Below are 18,916 nucleotides of genomic sequence, written 5' to 3'. Positions count from 1 at the left end.
CCCTCCCAGTCCAAAGCTAAAGGGGAAGATGGAGCTATGCCAAGGGGAAACCCAAGAATATTCTTGTCCCCCAGCAGCCACAGCAAGAAAAACAATGACTCCGATCCGGTGGGGGGGGAGACTTTCGAAATTCATACACAGTTGGCAGAGTCACCTCCCCGTTATCTCGGGAGGCTCAAAATTTGATATCGGGTACGGGAGCTGATGGCCTCGAGCAATTTCCATAGTTCCAGTGAACGAACAAGGAAGGGGCCATTATTCCCGTATATTTATGGTAAAAAAGCCCTCGGGACAGGCTCGTATTATAATAAATCTAAAGTCTCTCAATCACTACATCACCTACCGCAAATTCAAAATGGAGTCTCTAAAATCAGCGATTCCACTGATAGGCCCGTACTCCTACATGGCGACGGTGAATCTCAGACGCCTACTTTCATATCCCTATTCATCCCTATCACAGGAAGTACCTAAGATTTGCGGTTCGGCTGAATCAGAGAATATTACATTACCAGTACAATGTACTTCCTTTCGGGATTTCCTAGGCTCCAAGGGTTTTCTCCAGAGTCATGGCGCAGGCAGTGTCACATATATACGGAGGCTGGACATTGCCATAGTACCTTACCTAGACGACCTGCTTATCCATTGGTCCTTCCGCCGAGGTCCTCAAACAGAGGGTATCCAAAACTCTGGACATCCTACAAGGCCTGGGTTGGGTTCTCAAATTGAAGAAATCCCAACTTCTCCCATCAAAAACAATAAGATTTTTGGGGGTCCTTCTGAATTCGGCAAGTCAAAGGTCTTTTCTACCAGAAGATCATCGGAAAAATCTGATAGCCAAAATTCTGAGCTTCAAAAAAAACAAAGATCTCCTACCCTACGGACGGCCATGTCTCTCCTAGGGTCTATGACGGCTTGCATACAGTCAGTCTCTTGGGCCCAAGCCCACTCCAGAGTTCTACAGGCGCACATTCTGGAAAACTGTAATGGAAATCCAAACTCTTTAACCATACGCCAGGGAGAGTGAAAACGTCCCTAACCTGGTGGTTAAAACAAACAAATCTTTCCAGAGGCGTAGCCTGGATACAACCTCCCCTGGTGACAGTAACAGCGGATGCAAGCAGAAGAGGCTGGGGGGCTGTAGTGTTACAGGTCCCGTTCCAGGGACACTGGAGTCAAACGGAGAGTACCAAATTGTCCAATTTCAGGGAGTTAAGTGCGGTGGAGAAGGCTCTTCTGGCAGCAAGCAGTCTAATCACAGGTCATCACGTCAGAGTATATTCAGACAATCTGACTGTAGCCCATCTCAATCACCAACGAAGCCCGAAATTCAACTGTCTGAAAGTGATATCAAGCAGAATCTTCTGCTGGGCAGAGAAACACCTCCTCTCATTGACAGCAATACACCTGAAGGGTTCTGTAAACATACAAGCAGATCTTGTAAGCCGTCAGGACATGCAGCCCGGAGAATAGAGCCTGAAAGCAGAGGTCTTCAACATGTTGACAATCAAATGGTGTCTACCCGAGAGAGACCTGTTGGCCTCAAGCCAGAATACACATGTCGAGGCATATTTCTCTCTAGATCCCAGTGACGCTTCTTAGGGAGTAGACGCCTTTGCCCATGCATAGAAGTTCCGACTGGCATATGTTTTACCCCCGATACCGTTGCTGGCAAAAACCCTTCTGAAAATCCGGGACAATCGAGTTCCAACTGTCCTGGTAGCTCCAGCATGGCCGAAGAGGAGCTGGTACCATCTCATCATAGAACTACGGGTGGATGGTCCGATTTTTCTGCCTCTATCAATCAAACGATCATCTTCTGCAGGGTCCTTTTTATCACCCAAATCCCCGAAGATTGAACTTGGCTGCCTGGCTGCTGAAGCCCAGGTGTTGCGAGCTAGAGGACTTTGAGACAGTAATCTCCACTTTGCAAAAATCCAGGAAACCTGTTACCAATGCCATATATAACAAAATTTGGAAAAGGTTCTCCTCGTGGTGTCACCCTAATGTACCTGACCGCTTCCACCCAAATGTTTCTCAAATATTGGACTTTTTACAAAAAGGGCTGAAGTTAGGAATGAAGCCGAGCACACTGAAAGTTCAGGTGTCAGCTCTAAGTGACGTTTTTGACCAGGATCTAGCCAGCCATCGGTGGATAAAAAGATTCATTATTTCAGCACTTAGGCATCATCCCAAACAACAAATCTTTGTCCCATCATGGGACTTAAACTCCGTTCTAAGAGGCCTCACGGGTTCTCCATTCGAGTCCCTATCTTCTTGTACCCCTCAGCTGTTATCTTCTAAAGCTGCTTTCCTGGTTGCCATATCTACAGCAAGACGAGTAGGGGAAATGCAGGCTCTATCAGTAAGAGAACCTTACCTCAGCATCAGGGATGATTCCATTACTTTTCTTCCCGATCCATCCTTTCTTCCAAAGGTGGTGTCAGACTTTAACCGATCACAGGACATAGTCCTCCCATCATTCTGCCAGAACCCAGCCAATCCAGAGGAAGAAAAATTCCATACTCTGGATGTCCGACCCGTAATCCTATACTATTTAAAGCAGTCCAAATCTTTTAGGATTGACCAAAATCTCTTTGTTCATTTTACTGGCCGAAACAAAGGCAAAAAAGTGGCGAAGAATACTATTGCCAACTGGATAAAAAAGGCCATAACTGAAGCATACCTAGCCCAGAACATGACGGTACCTGCAGGCCTAAAAGCTCACTCCACCAGATCTACTTCTGTCTCCTGGGCCGAAAGGACTGGCGCATCTACTGAGCAGATTTACAGGGCCGTAACATGGTCTTCTCTACACACCTTTACCAAACATTATAGGTTGGACTTCTGGTCCAATCGGGATCTAGTCTATAGCTGGAAAGTGCTCCAGGCTGTGGTTACCCCCCCCCCCCCCCCCCCCCAGTGCAGAATTGGTCGGCATTCCTCCTATGCTGTCGTGGAAGGCAACTAGAGAAAATAGAATTAGACCTACCGGTAATTCAGTTTCTAGGAGCCTTCCACGACAGCACTAATTCCCTCCTGACATTCTTGGCTAATTTTCTTCTGAGAACCTAAAGGTAACCGGTGCTATGGTGTCAGTTGTAAGTCACTGGTTAATGGGAGGGGTTTTTAACCTCTTGTGCTTCCTGTCCCCCATTAGGGAATGGAGACCACCTCCTATGCTGTCGTGGAAGGCTCCTAGAAACTGAATTACCGGTAGGTCTAATTCTATTTTTTCGCTATAAAAACGCTATAAAACTGCCAAAAAAACGCATCCTATTAATAGAATGCAATCTGCAATTTTTGTGCACATGTTGCATTTTTTTCCGCTAAAAAAAATGCATCGCGGTAAAAAACGCAGCATGTTAATTAATTTTGCTGATTTTTTTTTTGTGGATTTCCCGCTGTTTAATGCATTGGGAAGCTCCAGAAAAAAAACGTGAAAAATCTGCACAAAAAAGCGAAAAAAACTCTTGTGGATTTCCTGCAGAAAAAGTCCGGTTTTGTTCAGGAAATTTCTGCAAAGAATCCTGACGTGTGCTCATAGCCTAAGCGTTCCCTTTATTTTTTTTTTTGAGCAGTGTATTTGTTTTACTGGTATTCATAACTATAGAGGTAAAATGGAAGGTCGAATAGCTGTGATTTTTTTTTTTTTCTTTCCTCTGTGATCTCTCATGATTTTCATTGGTAAGTGTCCAGAAATGCTTGGCAGAGAGTCAGATGTAACAGCCGTGACCTAGGTATATAGTGAGCAGCGGTGTGGCTGGTACTGACCGCTCTCATAGATACGGCTGGCTGTGCTGACATTGCTGGTTCTCCCAGCCGTGCTGGTGATCAGGGGGTCACCATTGTGACCCTTCGCATTCGGCATAAGACAACGCAATCTGTAAATGTTGTTTACCATATTGATGACTTTAACCTCTGGTGAATGTGCTGCTTTCTATCAGTTGACATGATGGAGACTGTCAGCAATCAGTAATGTGTCGGCTGATGAGTGATATTGGCAGAAAGTGCGGACGGCAGAGGAGGACACTTGTACATCCTCGGAGCTTGGGATTGTGCGCCTGGTGATTATTCACAGTACCAGTCCGGGGGGAGCAGGAAAATGCCGGCTGCCGAGCTCCCTTCTCGTGTGTGTAGCCGGTCGGCTTATATATGTAATACTGTGGCTAACTGAAGTAACCTTTATCAGGAACTACCCTTCCTTCCCTCTTACAGATCGGTTTGATCTTAGTCGTGCCCTGAAATATAAAACTAATTTTTCCCCATTCCTCAGATTAGACATATTATAGCAGTATTTGATAACCTTTTCCGGCACTTTTATTAATCAAACATTTAAGTTTACTGTTGCCGCACCATTTTTTTTATTTTTGCACCATGTGCTACATCAGTCAATCTCTGGTGTGCACAGCGTGGCGGTGTTAGTGGTGGCAATCCTGAATCGATGCAATGGTTGTTTTATGTCTTTTCACATCTCTTGTTACAGAGAAGAACGGTTTGTCCTTCATTGAGACTTCAGCCCTGGACTCTACAAATGTGGAGGCTGCTTTCCAGACCATCCTGACAGGTGAGAAATGGCTGCAGATTGCTGACAAGTGTCATATGGCGACAGGTCTTTATGTTCTCTAATAAAACAGTGGCTTTATTCCCGGTAGACCCACTGATGTATAACTGGGGGGCTTTGGACATAAGTTCCCCTGTGTTGCTGGCCAAGGACATTTGGCTATTGCTGTAATGGCAATGTTCGGGGGTACGGTGACTGGGTATGGCTGAAATACCCTGTGTCATCTGTGAGAAGTATTGCAGAGTGCGGGTATGGTGTTGGGGGTCCGGTGCTGTGCAGACATGACCTTCTATGGAGCCGGTGTCATATGCCTTGTCATCATAAGTGTTCTGTATCTGAAACCCCAAAAGCCAATATTTCCAAGGTCATAAGAGAAAAATGTACGCGATGGCGGCGTCATATGTATCTGCTATACGGACTCTGCCATTTTCATTTTCTCATTCTTCCAATCCTATGGTAATCGGCTTAAGATGAATTACTAAAGCCATCATTATTTTCATGATGCAGGTTGGTAGCTCCGCATACAAGGATTATGACATCCATCTATCCTCTGCGCCTCTTCCTGCGTGGCGTGGAGCGTGCATCGTACCGCAGTGACAGCGCCGTGCAGGACAATCCGGCAGGCCGGAGGAGGTTTGCCTTTCTCTTGTCCAGCACCTATTGACTACCAGCATGGTCACTGGATCAGAGTCCTGCGAATAGTCCTATCAATGGCCATATATTACACAGGGGCAGGAGGAGGTCACCCACCTTTTCAGAAAAAGGGTAAAGGGGATTATTTTATCAGGCTGTATCTCAGCCTGGGATCTGCGCTACAGCAGCGAGTCTGCTTATACTAAGGCGACGGTCGCACTACCTTATTTTCTCTCATCTGTAGTGATGCTGGGATAAGGTGTTATTTGAGCATGCTCAGGTGCTAACAGAGTGTCTTTGGTGTGCTCAAAATATATTTATTCAAGTCCCCGCGGATACATGTCTCCTGGGTGTTGGACAGCCACAACACATTCAGGGATTTCCTAACAGCCGCGGTCCGATTATGCTAATCAAGCTCGCCTCACACTCTGTGGTCACAATGGGATCCGATTTTCTCGTATTTGGTGAAGATGGGGGTGAAAAACAATTCCATCCTCTCCATTCTGTCAGTTCGTGAAAATCGGATAGTGCTCGGATATCATCCTAGACTTGTCCGCTTTTTTTATTTTTGCTTTTTTTTTTACGCACCCATTAACTTGCATGGCCAAGTGTGATCAGATTTTATGGATGAAAGTAGTGCATGCTGTGATTTCTTTTTTTCCTCTTTTTTTTTTTTTTTTTTTTTTTCCCCTCTCCTTCGGACAGGCTCGGTCTAAGGAAAAAAAAAAATCGTATATGCAAAGTCCCATAGAATAACATATTTTGTCGGACTTGTCTGCACGAGCCCTAAAGCTGAGATTCTGATATCCCAGCCCGATATATCAGGGATGAAAGTGAGAACTGCATGTGTCTACAACTCACTCTCGATGCTTTAAAACGAGCCCTGGATTGCTGCTGTAGCTGTGACGCAGCCTGATAAAATGCTCCACTCCACCCCTCTGACTCCGGTGTGAAGGGGGAGAAGGTGGGCCGCCGAGGAGCTAACAGATCGCAGGAACAGGACAGAGGTGTGTGATCATCTCCTGTCCATATATAAAAGTAGCTCTTCTGTATATCACAACAGCAAAGTAAAAAAAGAATTAAAAAATGTAAATAGCGTTTTTAGTATTTGTCCTTGTCTTAACGCCTTTCTGACATCTGACATACTATCCCGTATATGTGGGCTGGGCCCGTATGACCATGGACTGGAAAGTACGTCGAAGCTGATCGGCCGCACTCGGGTGGTGTGCGGCCGATCGGGGCTGGGTTTCAGCTGATTCTCACATCTGACACCCAGTGCCAGGAGCGGTCACGGACCGCTCCCGGCACTTTAAACCCGGAACACTGCGATCAAACAAGATCGCAGCGTTCTGGCCGGTGGCATAGAGAAGCGTCACGCAGGGAGGGGGCTCCCTGCGTGCTTCCCTCAGACCCTCAGAACAATGTGATGTGATCGTGTTGTTCTGAGGGTCTCCATGGAGACCCCTGTATCCAAGATGGCCTCCTTCACTGCCTGTCAGATTGCTTATCTGACAGTGCTGTGCAAAGTTAAAATATATATATACACTGTGTAAAAATATATACCGTATATACTCGAGTATAAGCCGAGATTTTCAGCCCAAATTTTTGGGCTGAAAGTGCCCCCTCGGCTTATACTCGAGTCACGGTCTGTGGCAGGGTCGGCGGGTGAGGGGGAGAGGGCGCTGAGGCATACTCACCTAGTTCCGGCTATCCTGGCGCTCCCCCTGCCTGTCCCACGGTCTCCGGGTGCAGCAGCCTCTTCCCCTGAGCGGTCACGTGGGACCGCTCATTAGAGAAATGAATAGGCTGCTCCACCTCCCATAGGGGAGGAGCCGCCTATTCATTTCTCTAATGAAGCGGTGCCGGTGACCGCTGACAGAGGAAGAGGCTGCGGCACCGAACACAGGCAGGGGGAAGGAGCGGGACGCCGGGAGCAGGTAAGTATGTCATATTCACCTGTCCGCGTTCCACACGCCGGGCGCTGTCTCCATCTTCCCGGCGTCTCTCTCTCCTCACTGACTGCAGGCAGAGGGCGCGATGACGCATATAGTGTGCGCGCCGCCCTCTGCCTGATCAGTCAGTGCAGGGAGACGCCGGGAAGATGGCGCCGAGAAGCTGCAAGCAAGACAGGTGAGTATGTGTTTTATTATTTTTATTGCAGCAGCAGCAGCACAGCTATGGGGCAATAATGGACGGTGCAGAGCACTATATGGCAGAGCTATGGGGCAATGGTGCAGAGCACTGTATGGCACAGCTATGGGGCAGTAATGGTGCAGAGCACTATATGGCACAGCTATGGGGCAGTAATGGTGCAGAGCACTGTATGGCACAGCTATGGGGCAGTAATGGTGCAGAGCACTATATGGCACAGCTATGGGGCAGTAATGGTGCAGAGCACTGTATGGCACAGCTATGGGGCAGTAATGGTGCAGAGCACTGTATGGCACAGCTATGGGGCAGTAATGGTGCAGAGCACTATATGGCACAGCTATGGGGCAATAATGGTGCAGAGCACTATATGGCACAGCTATGGGGCAGTAATGGTGCAGAGCACTGTATGGCACAGCTATGGGGCAGTAATGGTGCAGAGCACTATATGGCACAGCTATGGGGCAGTAATGGTGCAGAGCACTATATGGCACAGCTATGGGGCAGTAATGGTGCAGAGCACTGTATGGCACAGCTATGGGGCAGTAATGGTGCAGAGCACTATATGGCACAGCTATGGGGCAGTAATGGTGCAGAGCACTGTATGGCACAGCTATGGGGCAGTAATGGTGCAGAGCACTATATGGCACAGCTATGGGGCAGTAATGGTGCAGAGCACTATATGGCACAGCTATGGGGCAGTAATGGTGCAGAGCACTGTATGGCACAGCTATGGGGCAGTAATGGTGCAGAGCACTATATGGCACAGCTATGGGGCAGTAATGGTGCAGAGCACTGTATGGCACAGCTATGGGGCAATAATGGTGCAGAGCACTATATGGCACAGCTATGGGGCAGTAATGGTGCAGAGCACTATATGGCACAGCTATGGGGCAGTAATGGTGCAGAGCACTGTATGGCACAGCTATGGGGCAATAATGGTGCAGAGCACTATATGGCACAGCTATGGGGCAGTAATGGTGCAGAGCACTGTATGGCACAGCTATGGGGCAATAATGGTGCAGAGCACTATATGGCACAGCTATGGGGCAGTAATGGTGCAGAGCACTGTATGGCACAGCTATGGGGCAATAATGGTGCAGAGCACTATATGGCACAGCTATGGGGCAATAATGGTGCAGAGCACTATATGGCACAGCTATGGGGCCATAATGAACAGTATGGAGCATCTATTTTTATTTTTGAAATTCACCGGTAGCTGTTGCATTTTCCACCCTAGGCTTATACTCGAGTCAATAAGTTTTCCCAGTTTTTTGTGGCAAAATTAGGGGGGTCGGCTTATACTCGGGTCGGCTTATACTCGAGTATATACGGTACGTATTTTTTTAATCCTAAATAAAGAAAAAAAAAATGTGATGGGGTTAGGGGTGTGTTCAGGCTAAGGGTGTGTCCAATTTCTCCTGTTACCCTTGGGAAAATAAAAAATTGGGGGCGAAAAAATAATTTTTGTGAAACAAAATGATTTTTTATTTTCACGACTCTGCATTATAAACTTCTTTGAAGCACTTGGGGGTTCAAAGTCCTCGCCACACATCTAGATAAGTTCCTTAGGGGGTCTACTTTCCAAAATGGTGTCACTTGTGGGGGTTTCCACTGTTAAGGCAGATCAGGGGCTTTCTAAACGCGACATAGCGTCCGATCTCAATTCCAGCCAATTTTGCATTGAAAAGTCAAACGGCCCTCCTTCCCTAATGAGCTCTGCCATGCGCCCAAACAGTGGTTTACCCCGACATATGGAGTATCAGTGAGTCGCCCGTCAGGGCAGTGGGGTACTCTGTACCGGATCCGGTACTTAAAGGGACGTGTCACGGCAGCAGCAACCCGGTCCGTGGCCCTGGGCGCCCATGTTATAGGGACGGTCTTTAAAGGGATTTGTAGAAATAATGAAAGTTCCTGACGCCACCTGTGGTATTCGGTCAGGGGTGACTGATGCTGCTTAAAGGGGTCCTCTGGGGTGATGTTATGGCAGCCAGATGGTATAGCTTCCCACAGGTGAAGTAGGTCCCCAGGGCTCCCGTGTGTAGACGGAGATGGTGTAATAAGAAACAGAGGACACAAGGTTGCAGTGTCTTTACCTCTTTACTGAAGCAATTCAGGCAGCCACAGTCCAGGGTACCGGATCACAGGTGCTGGTGGTGGTCCGGCTGGCTTGGAAGCAAGTTCAGAGTCCAGCTTTATCAGGTGGCGTTAAAAGCCTTCCTTCTAGCGCTGTGTTGTTATAGGCCCTTACTGCCTATGGCTTTGTAGCAAGATCCTCTGTTATCTCTGTCCTTTGTTGAACTGGGACACAAACTCGTATGACAGGTGGCTCGAGCCTTTTTACAGGGTCTCTTTCATGACCCGGGCTCTGTGTCACACTGTCTCCTGGATGTTAGGGCAAACAGGTGATGTATAATCCAGCTGTCCTGCTGGTTTCTGCTATGTGTCTTATTAGAGTCCCACAAAAGCCTCGATCTTCCGGCCACCGGTGTCTGCGCTCAATCAGGGATGTAGCCCAGTCCCAGCTATTCTCCCCTGTTGTCACTCTCCTGTGCTTCGCTCTCCGGCACGTTAGCCAAAGGCTGTTCTTCCTTCTGGATCTCACCATCTAGGAGCTACAGCACTTCAGGCTGTACGGCCCCTCTTCCGTCCTTCTGCCTCAGACTGCTCCAGTCTGCTGTCTGGCACCAACTGACTAAATCTTCCCAACTGCCTAAATCTTCCCAACTGCCTAAATCTTCCCAACTGCCTAAATCTTCCCAACTGCCTAGCAACTGCCTAGCAACTAACTCCTCCTCCCGACCAAAGAGAGAGCAGCTTCCCTGATTTTGGGTGTAGAGCTCCCCCTTCTGGCCTGAAGTCAGAATGGTGTTGTATGTGCTAATTACCTGTTAAAAGGAATCCTCCATCGCTTCCAAGCGTGACATCACTCTCCCCGTGAGGAAAGCAATGCCACTGTGACAACCAGGATCCTGGGGCGTCACATCAGCGTACTCAGGACAAATTGCACAACAACTTCTGGGGCCCAATTTCTCCTGGTCACTTTGGATATTTTCTATCATATAGACCCCTCAAAGTGACTTAAAATGTGATGTGGTCCCTAAAAAAAAAAATGGTGTTGTAAAAATGAGAAATCGCTGGTCAACTTTTAACCCTTATAACTCCCTAACAAAAAAAAAATTTGGTTCTAAAATTGTGCTGATGTAAAGTAGACATGTGGGAAATGTTACTTATTAAGTATTTTGTGTGACATATCTCTGATTTAAGGGCATGAAAATTCAAAGTTGGAAAATTGCGAAATGTACAATATTTTTGCCAAATTTCCATTTTTTTTCACAAACGCAAGTCTTATCAAAGAAATTTTACCAATATCATGAAGTACAATATGTGACGAGAAAACAATGTCAGAATCACCAGGATCCATTGAAGCGTTCCAGAGTTATAACCTCATAAAGGGACAGTGGTCAGAATTGTAAAAATTGGCCTGGTCATTAACGTGCAAACCACCCTTGGGGGTAAAAGGGTTAACCAACCCAAACTATAAAAGTAGCTTATCAGTTAGCTTTCTCATGGAAATGTAAAAAAGACAGAATTGCTTTTACCCTGTGAAAATTGAATAAAAGAGCAAAATTAAAAAAAATCCCTAGCCCAAAAAGTTATATAAATTAAAATTACAGTTCATTCCCCCCCAAAAAAAAACAATCAATGCATTTTAAAATGTTAAGAGCAAAATCCACAGAATAGAAAGCATTTTATTATCAGTAGGACCATACACCAAGGGTGCACCAGTGGTCTAATCTACAGGACAATCTCATATATCCCATAGAAATACAGCGAAGGAAAAGGACAAACAGTGCAATATAAAACATAACTCATTTTATTCAATACATGATTAAAAACATGGGCTGTCAACATTTTAAAATGTTGTTGATCTTAGAATTTTACGACACAAATTATACTTTTTTTTTTTTATCTGACTTTGTGCAAATTGATTAATATACAAATGGGTATTGTTTATTTGTATCATTGTGTCTTCAAACTATAAAGGCCCCGTCTCACATAGCGAGATCGCTAGCGAGATCGCTGCTGAGTCACAAGTTTTGTGACGCAACAGCGACCTCAGTAGCGATCTCGCTATGTGTGACACGTACCAGCGATCAGGCCCCTGCTGCGAGATCGCTGGTCATGTCGGAATGGCCTGGACCTTTTTTTGGTCGTTGAGGTCCCGCTGACATCGCTGAATCGGTGTGTGTGACACGGATTCAGCGATGTCTTCACTGGTAACCAGGGTAAACATCGGGTTACTAAGCGCAGGGCCGCGCTTAGTAACCCGATGTTTACCCTGGTTACCAGCGTAAAAGTAAAAAAAAAAAACACACTACATACTTACATTCCGGTGTCTGTCCCCCGGCGCTGTGCTTCTCTGCACTGTGAGCGCCGGCCAGCCGGAAAACACAGCACAGCGGTGACGTCACCGCTCTGCTTTCCGGCCGCTGTGCTTACACAGTGCAGGGAAGCGGACGCCGGGGGACAGACAGCGGAAGGTAAGTATGTAGTGTTTGTTTTTTTTTTTTCTTTTACGCTGGTAACCAGGGTAAACATCGGGTTACTAAGCGCGGCCCTGCGCTTAGTAACCCGATGTTTACCCTGGTTACCCGGGGACCTCGGCATCGTTGGTCACTGGAGAGCGGTCTGTGTGACAGCTCCCCAGCGACCACACAGCGACAAAACAGCGACGCTGCAGCGATCAGCATCGTTGTCTGTATCGCTGCAGCGTCGCTGTGTGTGACGGGGCCTTAATGCAAGCTCACTAGTTATGCCAGTTTTTATTAGAAATACAATGCCAGAATTGCTGTTTTTTGTGTCCTTGTCTCACAAAAGATGGAATAAAAAGCTATTGAAAAGTCACAGCTGCCCCCAAAATGGTACCAATACAGACTACAACATGGCCTTTAAAAAAATAAGCCCTTATTCGGCCCCCCGTCAACAGAAAATTAAAAAGGTTGCCTTCAAAAAATATGGCAACACAAAATTTTTTGTTTTCTGCAAAGTTATTTTTGTTGGGCAAACATAGTAAAACAGAAATAAAACTATAGAAATGTGTTAATCGTACAGACCCACAGAATGAAGTTAATATGTAATTTATACCACACAATGTCAGAGGAAAAAACCCTGACTGGGGAGAAAAAGTAAAATGTTCACTTTGTCATCTGACGCACATACATGTTTTTTCGAAGGCTCTTTTGGGGGGGTCGAAACTGTCAATACACCCCTAAATAAATGCCTTACAGGGATTGTCCACTTACTCAGCCAACTCCTTCTCAATTTCCATTTCTCCCTTTATAAAATAACTATCCTCCGCTCCGGTGTTGGCGCTGCCTTTCCCGGGACTGTTCTAATACCTCTGGGTTCTTAAAATGCTTCAAATATTGTGGCAGGAAACCATTCCAGCAAAATGAAGCTCCAAATCGCTTTGCCCCAACAAAGTGTATGACTGCATATTGCTTTAAAAAAAAAAGTGAGGTTTGTTTCCCTCCTATTATTCCTTTTGTAAATAAAAAAAAAAAATTTGGTGCTAAAACTTAATTTTAATGGGTTAAATAGAATTTTTCATTTGTTCATACCTCTTGTATGACTTACATGCTATACATGATCTAAACGCTGTTTTGACTGCTCTGTATTACGAAGTACTATCAGGGGTGCACTTTTTATGACAATTACTTCAAAGTACTTGAAAAACTGCTGTGAAACGTATAAGCCGTCTAATGTCACAAAAAATCATGACAAAATAAAGGACACATGAGAAATGTCTGTTATTACCTATTTTATGCGCAATAATTATCTGTTTCAAGGGCAGAAAACGCATCGACCTAAATGTATTAACATAAAGTGCAATGTGTCAGGAAGCAGAGACCCGCTGGGATACATAGACATTGCTATATAAAGTGACACATGCTATATTCCAATTTTCCTGCATTGATGCAAAATTGCATGAAGGTGCCTGTGAACATTAAAGGGGTGGTCCGAAGGCAAAGCATTTTTCCCCTAACTTCCTATCTCTTTAGTTCTGTAATTCTAAGCTATTAGCTAATATACTTGCTTTAACAATTCCCCACATTTCTCTAACTACACTTACTGCTGTTGTATTTTATTTTCCTACTTCCAGTTTGATGACTATTGGTTTGAGTATCACTAGTGCATGCTGGGATTCTCTAAACGAAGCATCATCGGGGGGCACAGGCTGCGGTCACAGCCCCTGTCCCCTCCCTGAAACAAAGCGTTATCAGTGATCCCTGCTGTGCCTCCCCCAGTGCCCTGTGTGATGACAATTGAGGGACAACACTGTAAATATTGAGTCTTTGTATAAACTTGATTTGTCAATAAAAGTGTAAAAAACTTATGAAATGCTAATAATTGTACTTGAGTAACATTTGTGTCAGTCTCAAAACTTTTGTCCAACTATTGTAGCCGCCACATGAGTCTTCTGGTGAGAGGAGCTCTGATATAATGCCCCCTCTTGTCCTGCCCACACGCTTCTTTGACATGCCCCCTCTTGTTCTGCCCACACGCTTCTTTGACATGCCCCCTCTTGTCCTGCCCACACGCTTCTTTGACATGCCCCCTCTTGTCCTGCCCACACGCTTCTTTGACATGCCCCCTCTTGTCCTGCCCACACGCTGCTTTGACATGCCCCCTCTTGTCCTGCCCACACGCTGCTTTGACATGCCCCCTATTGTCCTGCCCACACGCTGCTTTGACATGCCCCCTCTTGTCCTGCCCACACGCTGCTTTGACATGCCCCCTCTTGTCCTGCCCACACGCTGCTTTGACATGCCCCCTCTTGTCCTGCCCACACGCTTCTTTGACATGCCCCCTCTTGTCCTGCCCACACGCTTCTTTGACATGCCCCCTCTTGTCCTGCCCACACTCTTTGACATGCCCCCTCTTGTCCTGCCCACACTCTGCTTTGACATGCCCCCTCTTGTCCTGCCCACACGCTGCTTTGACATGCCCCCTATTGTCCTGCCCACACGCTGCTTTGACATGCCCCCTCTTGTCCTGCCCACACGCTGCTTTGACATGCCCCCTATTGTCCTGCCCACACGCTGCTTTGACATGCCCCCTCTTGTCCTGCCCACACGCTGCTTTGACATGCCCCCTCTTGTCCTGCCCACACGCTGCTTTGACATGCCCCCTCTTGTCCTGCCCACACGCTGCTTTGACATGCCCCCTCTTGTCCTGCCCACACGCTGCTTTAAGACATGCCCCCTCTTGTCCTGCCCACACGCTGCTTTAAGACATGCCCCCTCTTGTCCTGCCCACACGCTGCTTTAAGACATGTGAACACTGTGTGCCTGTACTTACTCCATTAATATTTGTTTATTCTGTTTTTCAGAGATTTACCGCATTGTGTCCCAGAAGCAGATGTCTGACAGACGTGAGAATGACATGTCCCCCAGTAACAACGTAGTTCCCATACATGTCCCACCCACCACTGAAAATAAACCAAAGATGCAATGCTGTCAGAACATATAACGGCTGCTGCCTGCGACGTGCCAGGCTCTGAATCCCTGTGTCCAGCTCTGGAGAGGCCAGGCTCTGTACCTGACCAGCCCTAGAGGTGCCAGGCTCTGTATATTCCCCCTGTCCTGCACTGGACTCTTTGGAATTCTTTTTTTTTTTTTTTCTCCCCCCTTTTTTTTTTCCTTTATTTTTGTTAATATATTTTTTGAGTGTATGTGTGTAAGAACTTTAATTTTACTATTCCATCTGGATTTTTACATGTCTTAAATTCTTTTGATTTTTCCATCTTCCTATATTAAAGAAACAATCTAATTCTTTCTCTTCCTCCCTCCCTTTGCTCTGCTGCCTTCCTCCTTTCTTCTCTAAAGATAAGATGATTCCAGGTCTGTCCTAACCCCCATCCTCCTCTTCTTCCTCTCCACTCAGAGATGTCTGTATAATATATGAAATAAAAGCATGTTGTCTGCTGGAGGCATATTCTCCTCATACCTTGTGACTCAACAGATCTTTTTTTCTGTTCTTGGGTTGTTTTTCTCACTAATCTAGTAATAGGTAATGTCACTTGTATGTCACTCATTGCTAGAACCGCTGTTTTGATCTATAGAAACTACATGGAAAAAAACAGGTGTGATGTGTAATAAAGTGTTTATACTGTTAAGCCTTAAGTCACGTTTTTCTCTTCACGCTCTGCCTTCCCGCAGCTTTCTGCAGACATTTGGGGTAAGACCTCCTTCTGCGGCCATCTTAGCGGTGAGAGGGTGCAGGACTTGTTTTTAATGGGTTTGTAGGATATTTATAAGGTGACCGAAGAGCAGACAATGGTGTAAATTGAAGAATGACCATACAATTTTTATCAGTTCAAATCCCCACCCCCACTGCTCCAGGGTCCCTGCAGGTTCTGCAGTGATGGCGTTGGATACATCATTCATGTAAACCAGGGCTGTGGAGTTGCTATAAAATGGTCCGACTCCTAAAATATATAACAACTTGGATAGAGTAGTACAGTGCAGGATGTGCTGTAAATTTTCCCATAATAATTTGGAAAGTGATGAAATGTCCTATAAATATATTTTCTGTTCCTGATCTAAGGATCTCTGCTTTTAGTTGAGATGAATCTGTGCTGCACTTTATGCGCATGCTCAGTAGTGACCAGGACTGGGTAGTCTGAGTCAGGGAACTTGAAGAGTCTGAGGTTTGGCTTACAGACTTCACAGTCCTGATGTGAACACTGCCACTAATTACTGACCTCAGTCGCCACTTGCTGTACATGCATCACCGCTGAAGAAGTGTCCACGTGGATGAAAAACTTAAAAGGTTTCATCAGAAAATTGCCTCTTGTTTCTGGGCGGCCTGTGGGCAGCTCTTTCCTAGGTCTAATTGGTTTCCCTGGTTTAGAGCAGGAGGATAAGACCTCCCTACAGTCCTGCCCCAGAGCACGAGACTCATCAACTGCTAACACTGATTACACAAGAACCACAAGATGGATTTCTTCACCCTACGTATCATTTCAATCAGTGTAACAACGCCAACATGACTGCCTGTAGTTTACGTAGCAAACTCCTGCTGACAGGTTCACTTTAAACAATATAGCCACAGCAAAATAGAGGAGCACTGGAGGCCTGGGAAAAGTGTATGCAGCAGATGTCACCATGCAGAAGACCAAGGAACTGCATTACCTCACTAGAGAGCAAGTACACCCCTAAGGTGCTGCCCCTTCTACCGAGAGAATCCGTATGCCAAGTCCAGAGAGACGGAGTATGGATACTGGAGCCAGGCACATGGACAGGAGAAAATGGGTTTAGAGGCCACTTTAGGGTTACTTTTTGACCAGGAAAAAAACTGTTGAAGTGAATTGGAAACTCTTAACATGCTGGACATAATTAGTTAAAAAAAAAACGGTTACTCTTAAATTAAGTTTCGGGATTGGCTGAAGCCCCTGAAATAGTGGGAAGAAGGGTGAGATGCGCTTTTTTACTCGGAGGTTTCTTTCCTAAAATCGCCGACAACCCCTTTTTAAAATGAACTGATCACCTTAAAGAAACCCTTTTCTTAAAACCTAAGGATCAAGTGGTCATGCCGCGCCCTGTTTCTCCTACGCCTCATTGGGGGACACAGGACCATGGGTGTTATGCTGCTGCCACTAGGAGGACACTAAGTAGACAGAAAGATTAACTCCTCCTCTGCAGCATACACCCCTTCACTGGATACAATTTGAACCAGTTCTTGCTTAGTGTCTTAGGAGGCACTTGGGTCTTTTTTCCAGACCCCAACTTTGTTTTAATTTTTGATTTTTTAATTTTCTGTAAATTTTTAATTTTTTATTTAACGGAGTGAAGGGGGCGACGGGTCCTTTTTTTCATAAGGTCCGCTCTCCCCCGAACCATCAACAGGCGAGCACGGCGAGTATACCTCCCCGTCCCTCTCCTGCGACGTATGGCGCACGAATAAGGTTTGCGCCAGGGCAACGGTTCCTTTTTTGGTTCCGATTTCCCCCCAACCCCCTCCAGGACCTTGCATTACAGCGATGTAATCTGGGTATGCAGTCCGGAGGGGATGTTGTGCCGCAGCCCCCCTCTGCTACAGCAGCACATCAGGGGCCTCTCCATCCCCATCCAGGGTGCATGGATTGAGATGACATCCTCACAGCAGCGCCCTGCAGACCTGTGAGATCCGGGAACAATAGCGGCCGTAAGTACCTTCAGGGGGCTCCCCCCTGCTCCTCCTCAGCGGCAGCGATGCGGTCTGGGTCCCCAGGGAGAGGCACCGCCGACCGGGGGTCGGTGGTGCTCGGCGGCGCTCCGTCGCGGCCGCCGCCGCACATCGTCGGCAGGCCTCATAAATTTAGTCCCCGGCTTCTCCAGCCGGAGTAGGCCGCAAGGGACAAATCCACTCCCACGGCCGTAGCTCCGCCCCCTTCATCGGCGCTTCTCGTCTGGGACGAGAGGCGCCCTCCTAATCTCGGGGGCCATATTTCCTCTCTCTCTGCACGGAGCCCACGCTTCTACAAGCGCTCCAAGGAGAACTCCTGGAAAGAACCGCCATATCTCTCTCTGGGGACACAGACAGGACCGTGGGTAAGCTGCTCCAAGAAAGCTTAACCCTTTCTCTGCAATACTGCCCGCTCTGTTCTTAAGGCACTATGTCTCAATCCAAGGAGACAAAAAAGGGTAACAAGAAGCACACAGTATTTTTCACTGTATGTGCCACCTGCAATGCGGCCCTGCCCCGAGCCCACACTAGTCCTTTGTGTGCAGATTGCGTCTCACCCTCTGTGCAGCCGCTCCTTGCCGACGCCGGTACCGTCACCGATGCCGCAGCCGTCGACCCGGTAGGGCCTAGCCCCCCTGAGTGGGCAACCTCTCTGTCACGATCTGTGGCTTCCCTAGCCAGGGCAATTGACTCCCTCCGGGGCCCCCCTCCAGGTCGGACCGTGGAGGATTCAGACGACGGTATGGATTCTTCTACCAGTAGGGGGCGTACCCGTTCACTTTCTACCCGGGGTCCCAGAAAACGTGTTCACGTTTCATCCCCTGACCAAGAGCTAGCGGGCCCTTCAGTACCTGCAAGCGCTGCTTCCAGGTCACCTTCCCCAAACTCGGATGACTCTGAATATGAGTCCGACATCTCCTACGTTCAGGAACCCCCCTCCTCCCAAGAGTCCCTTGACTCTCTCATTGAGGCGGTAAACAAGACCCTGAAGGTGACTGAGGACTCTGCTTCAGAGCCCGAACATGTGGTGTCTTTCAAAAAGACTAAACGTGTTAAAAATGTTTTTGTTACTCACCCTCACTTTAAGGAGATTGTACAAAAACATAGGGATCGCCCAGATAAACGCTTCATTGGACAAAAGTCCATCGAGGCCAAATACCCTTTTTCTCGGGAATTAGTCAAGGACTGGCTGCAGTCTCCCTCGGTGGACCCTGCTGTGTCACACCTCGCGTCCAAGACCATCCTGTCTCTTTCGGACGGTTCTTCCGTTAAGAATCCCTCCGATCGCCAGATTGATTATCTGGCTCGTTCCGCCTTCGAGGCCTCAGGAGCGTCTCTCTT

At 47.1% G+C, this 18,916-nt stretch overlaps 1 protein-coding gene across 1 annotated transcript in view; it reads left to right on the top strand.

The window, feature by feature from the left end:
* RAB11A (RAB11A, member RAS oncogene family) overlaps positions 1-15,524 on the top strand; it is a 38,844-nt gene extending 23,320 nt beyond the window's left edge. The window contains exons 4-5 of the mRNA XM_077263287.1: positions 4,484-4,564; positions 14,739-15,524. Coding sequence (XP_077119402.1) covers positions 4,484-4,564; positions 14,739-14,878 — 221 coding nt within the window. The 3' untranslated portion in view covers positions 14,879-15,524. The remainder of the gene's footprint in view (positions 1-4,483; positions 4,565-14,738) is intronic.
* The last annotated feature ends 3,392 nt before the right edge of the window (positions 15,525-18,916 follow it).

This window comes from Ranitomeya variabilis, chromosome 5 (assembly GCF_051348905.1).
Source record: "Ranitomeya variabilis isolate aRanVar5 chromosome 5, aRanVar5.hap1, whole genome shotgun sequence".
NCBI lineage: Eukaryota > Metazoa > Chordata > Amphibia > Anura > Dendrobatidae > Ranitomeya > Ranitomeya variabilis.
The sequence above is the reverse complement of the archived record's forward strand: the minus strand, read 5'-3'. Positions and strand labels throughout refer to the sequence as shown.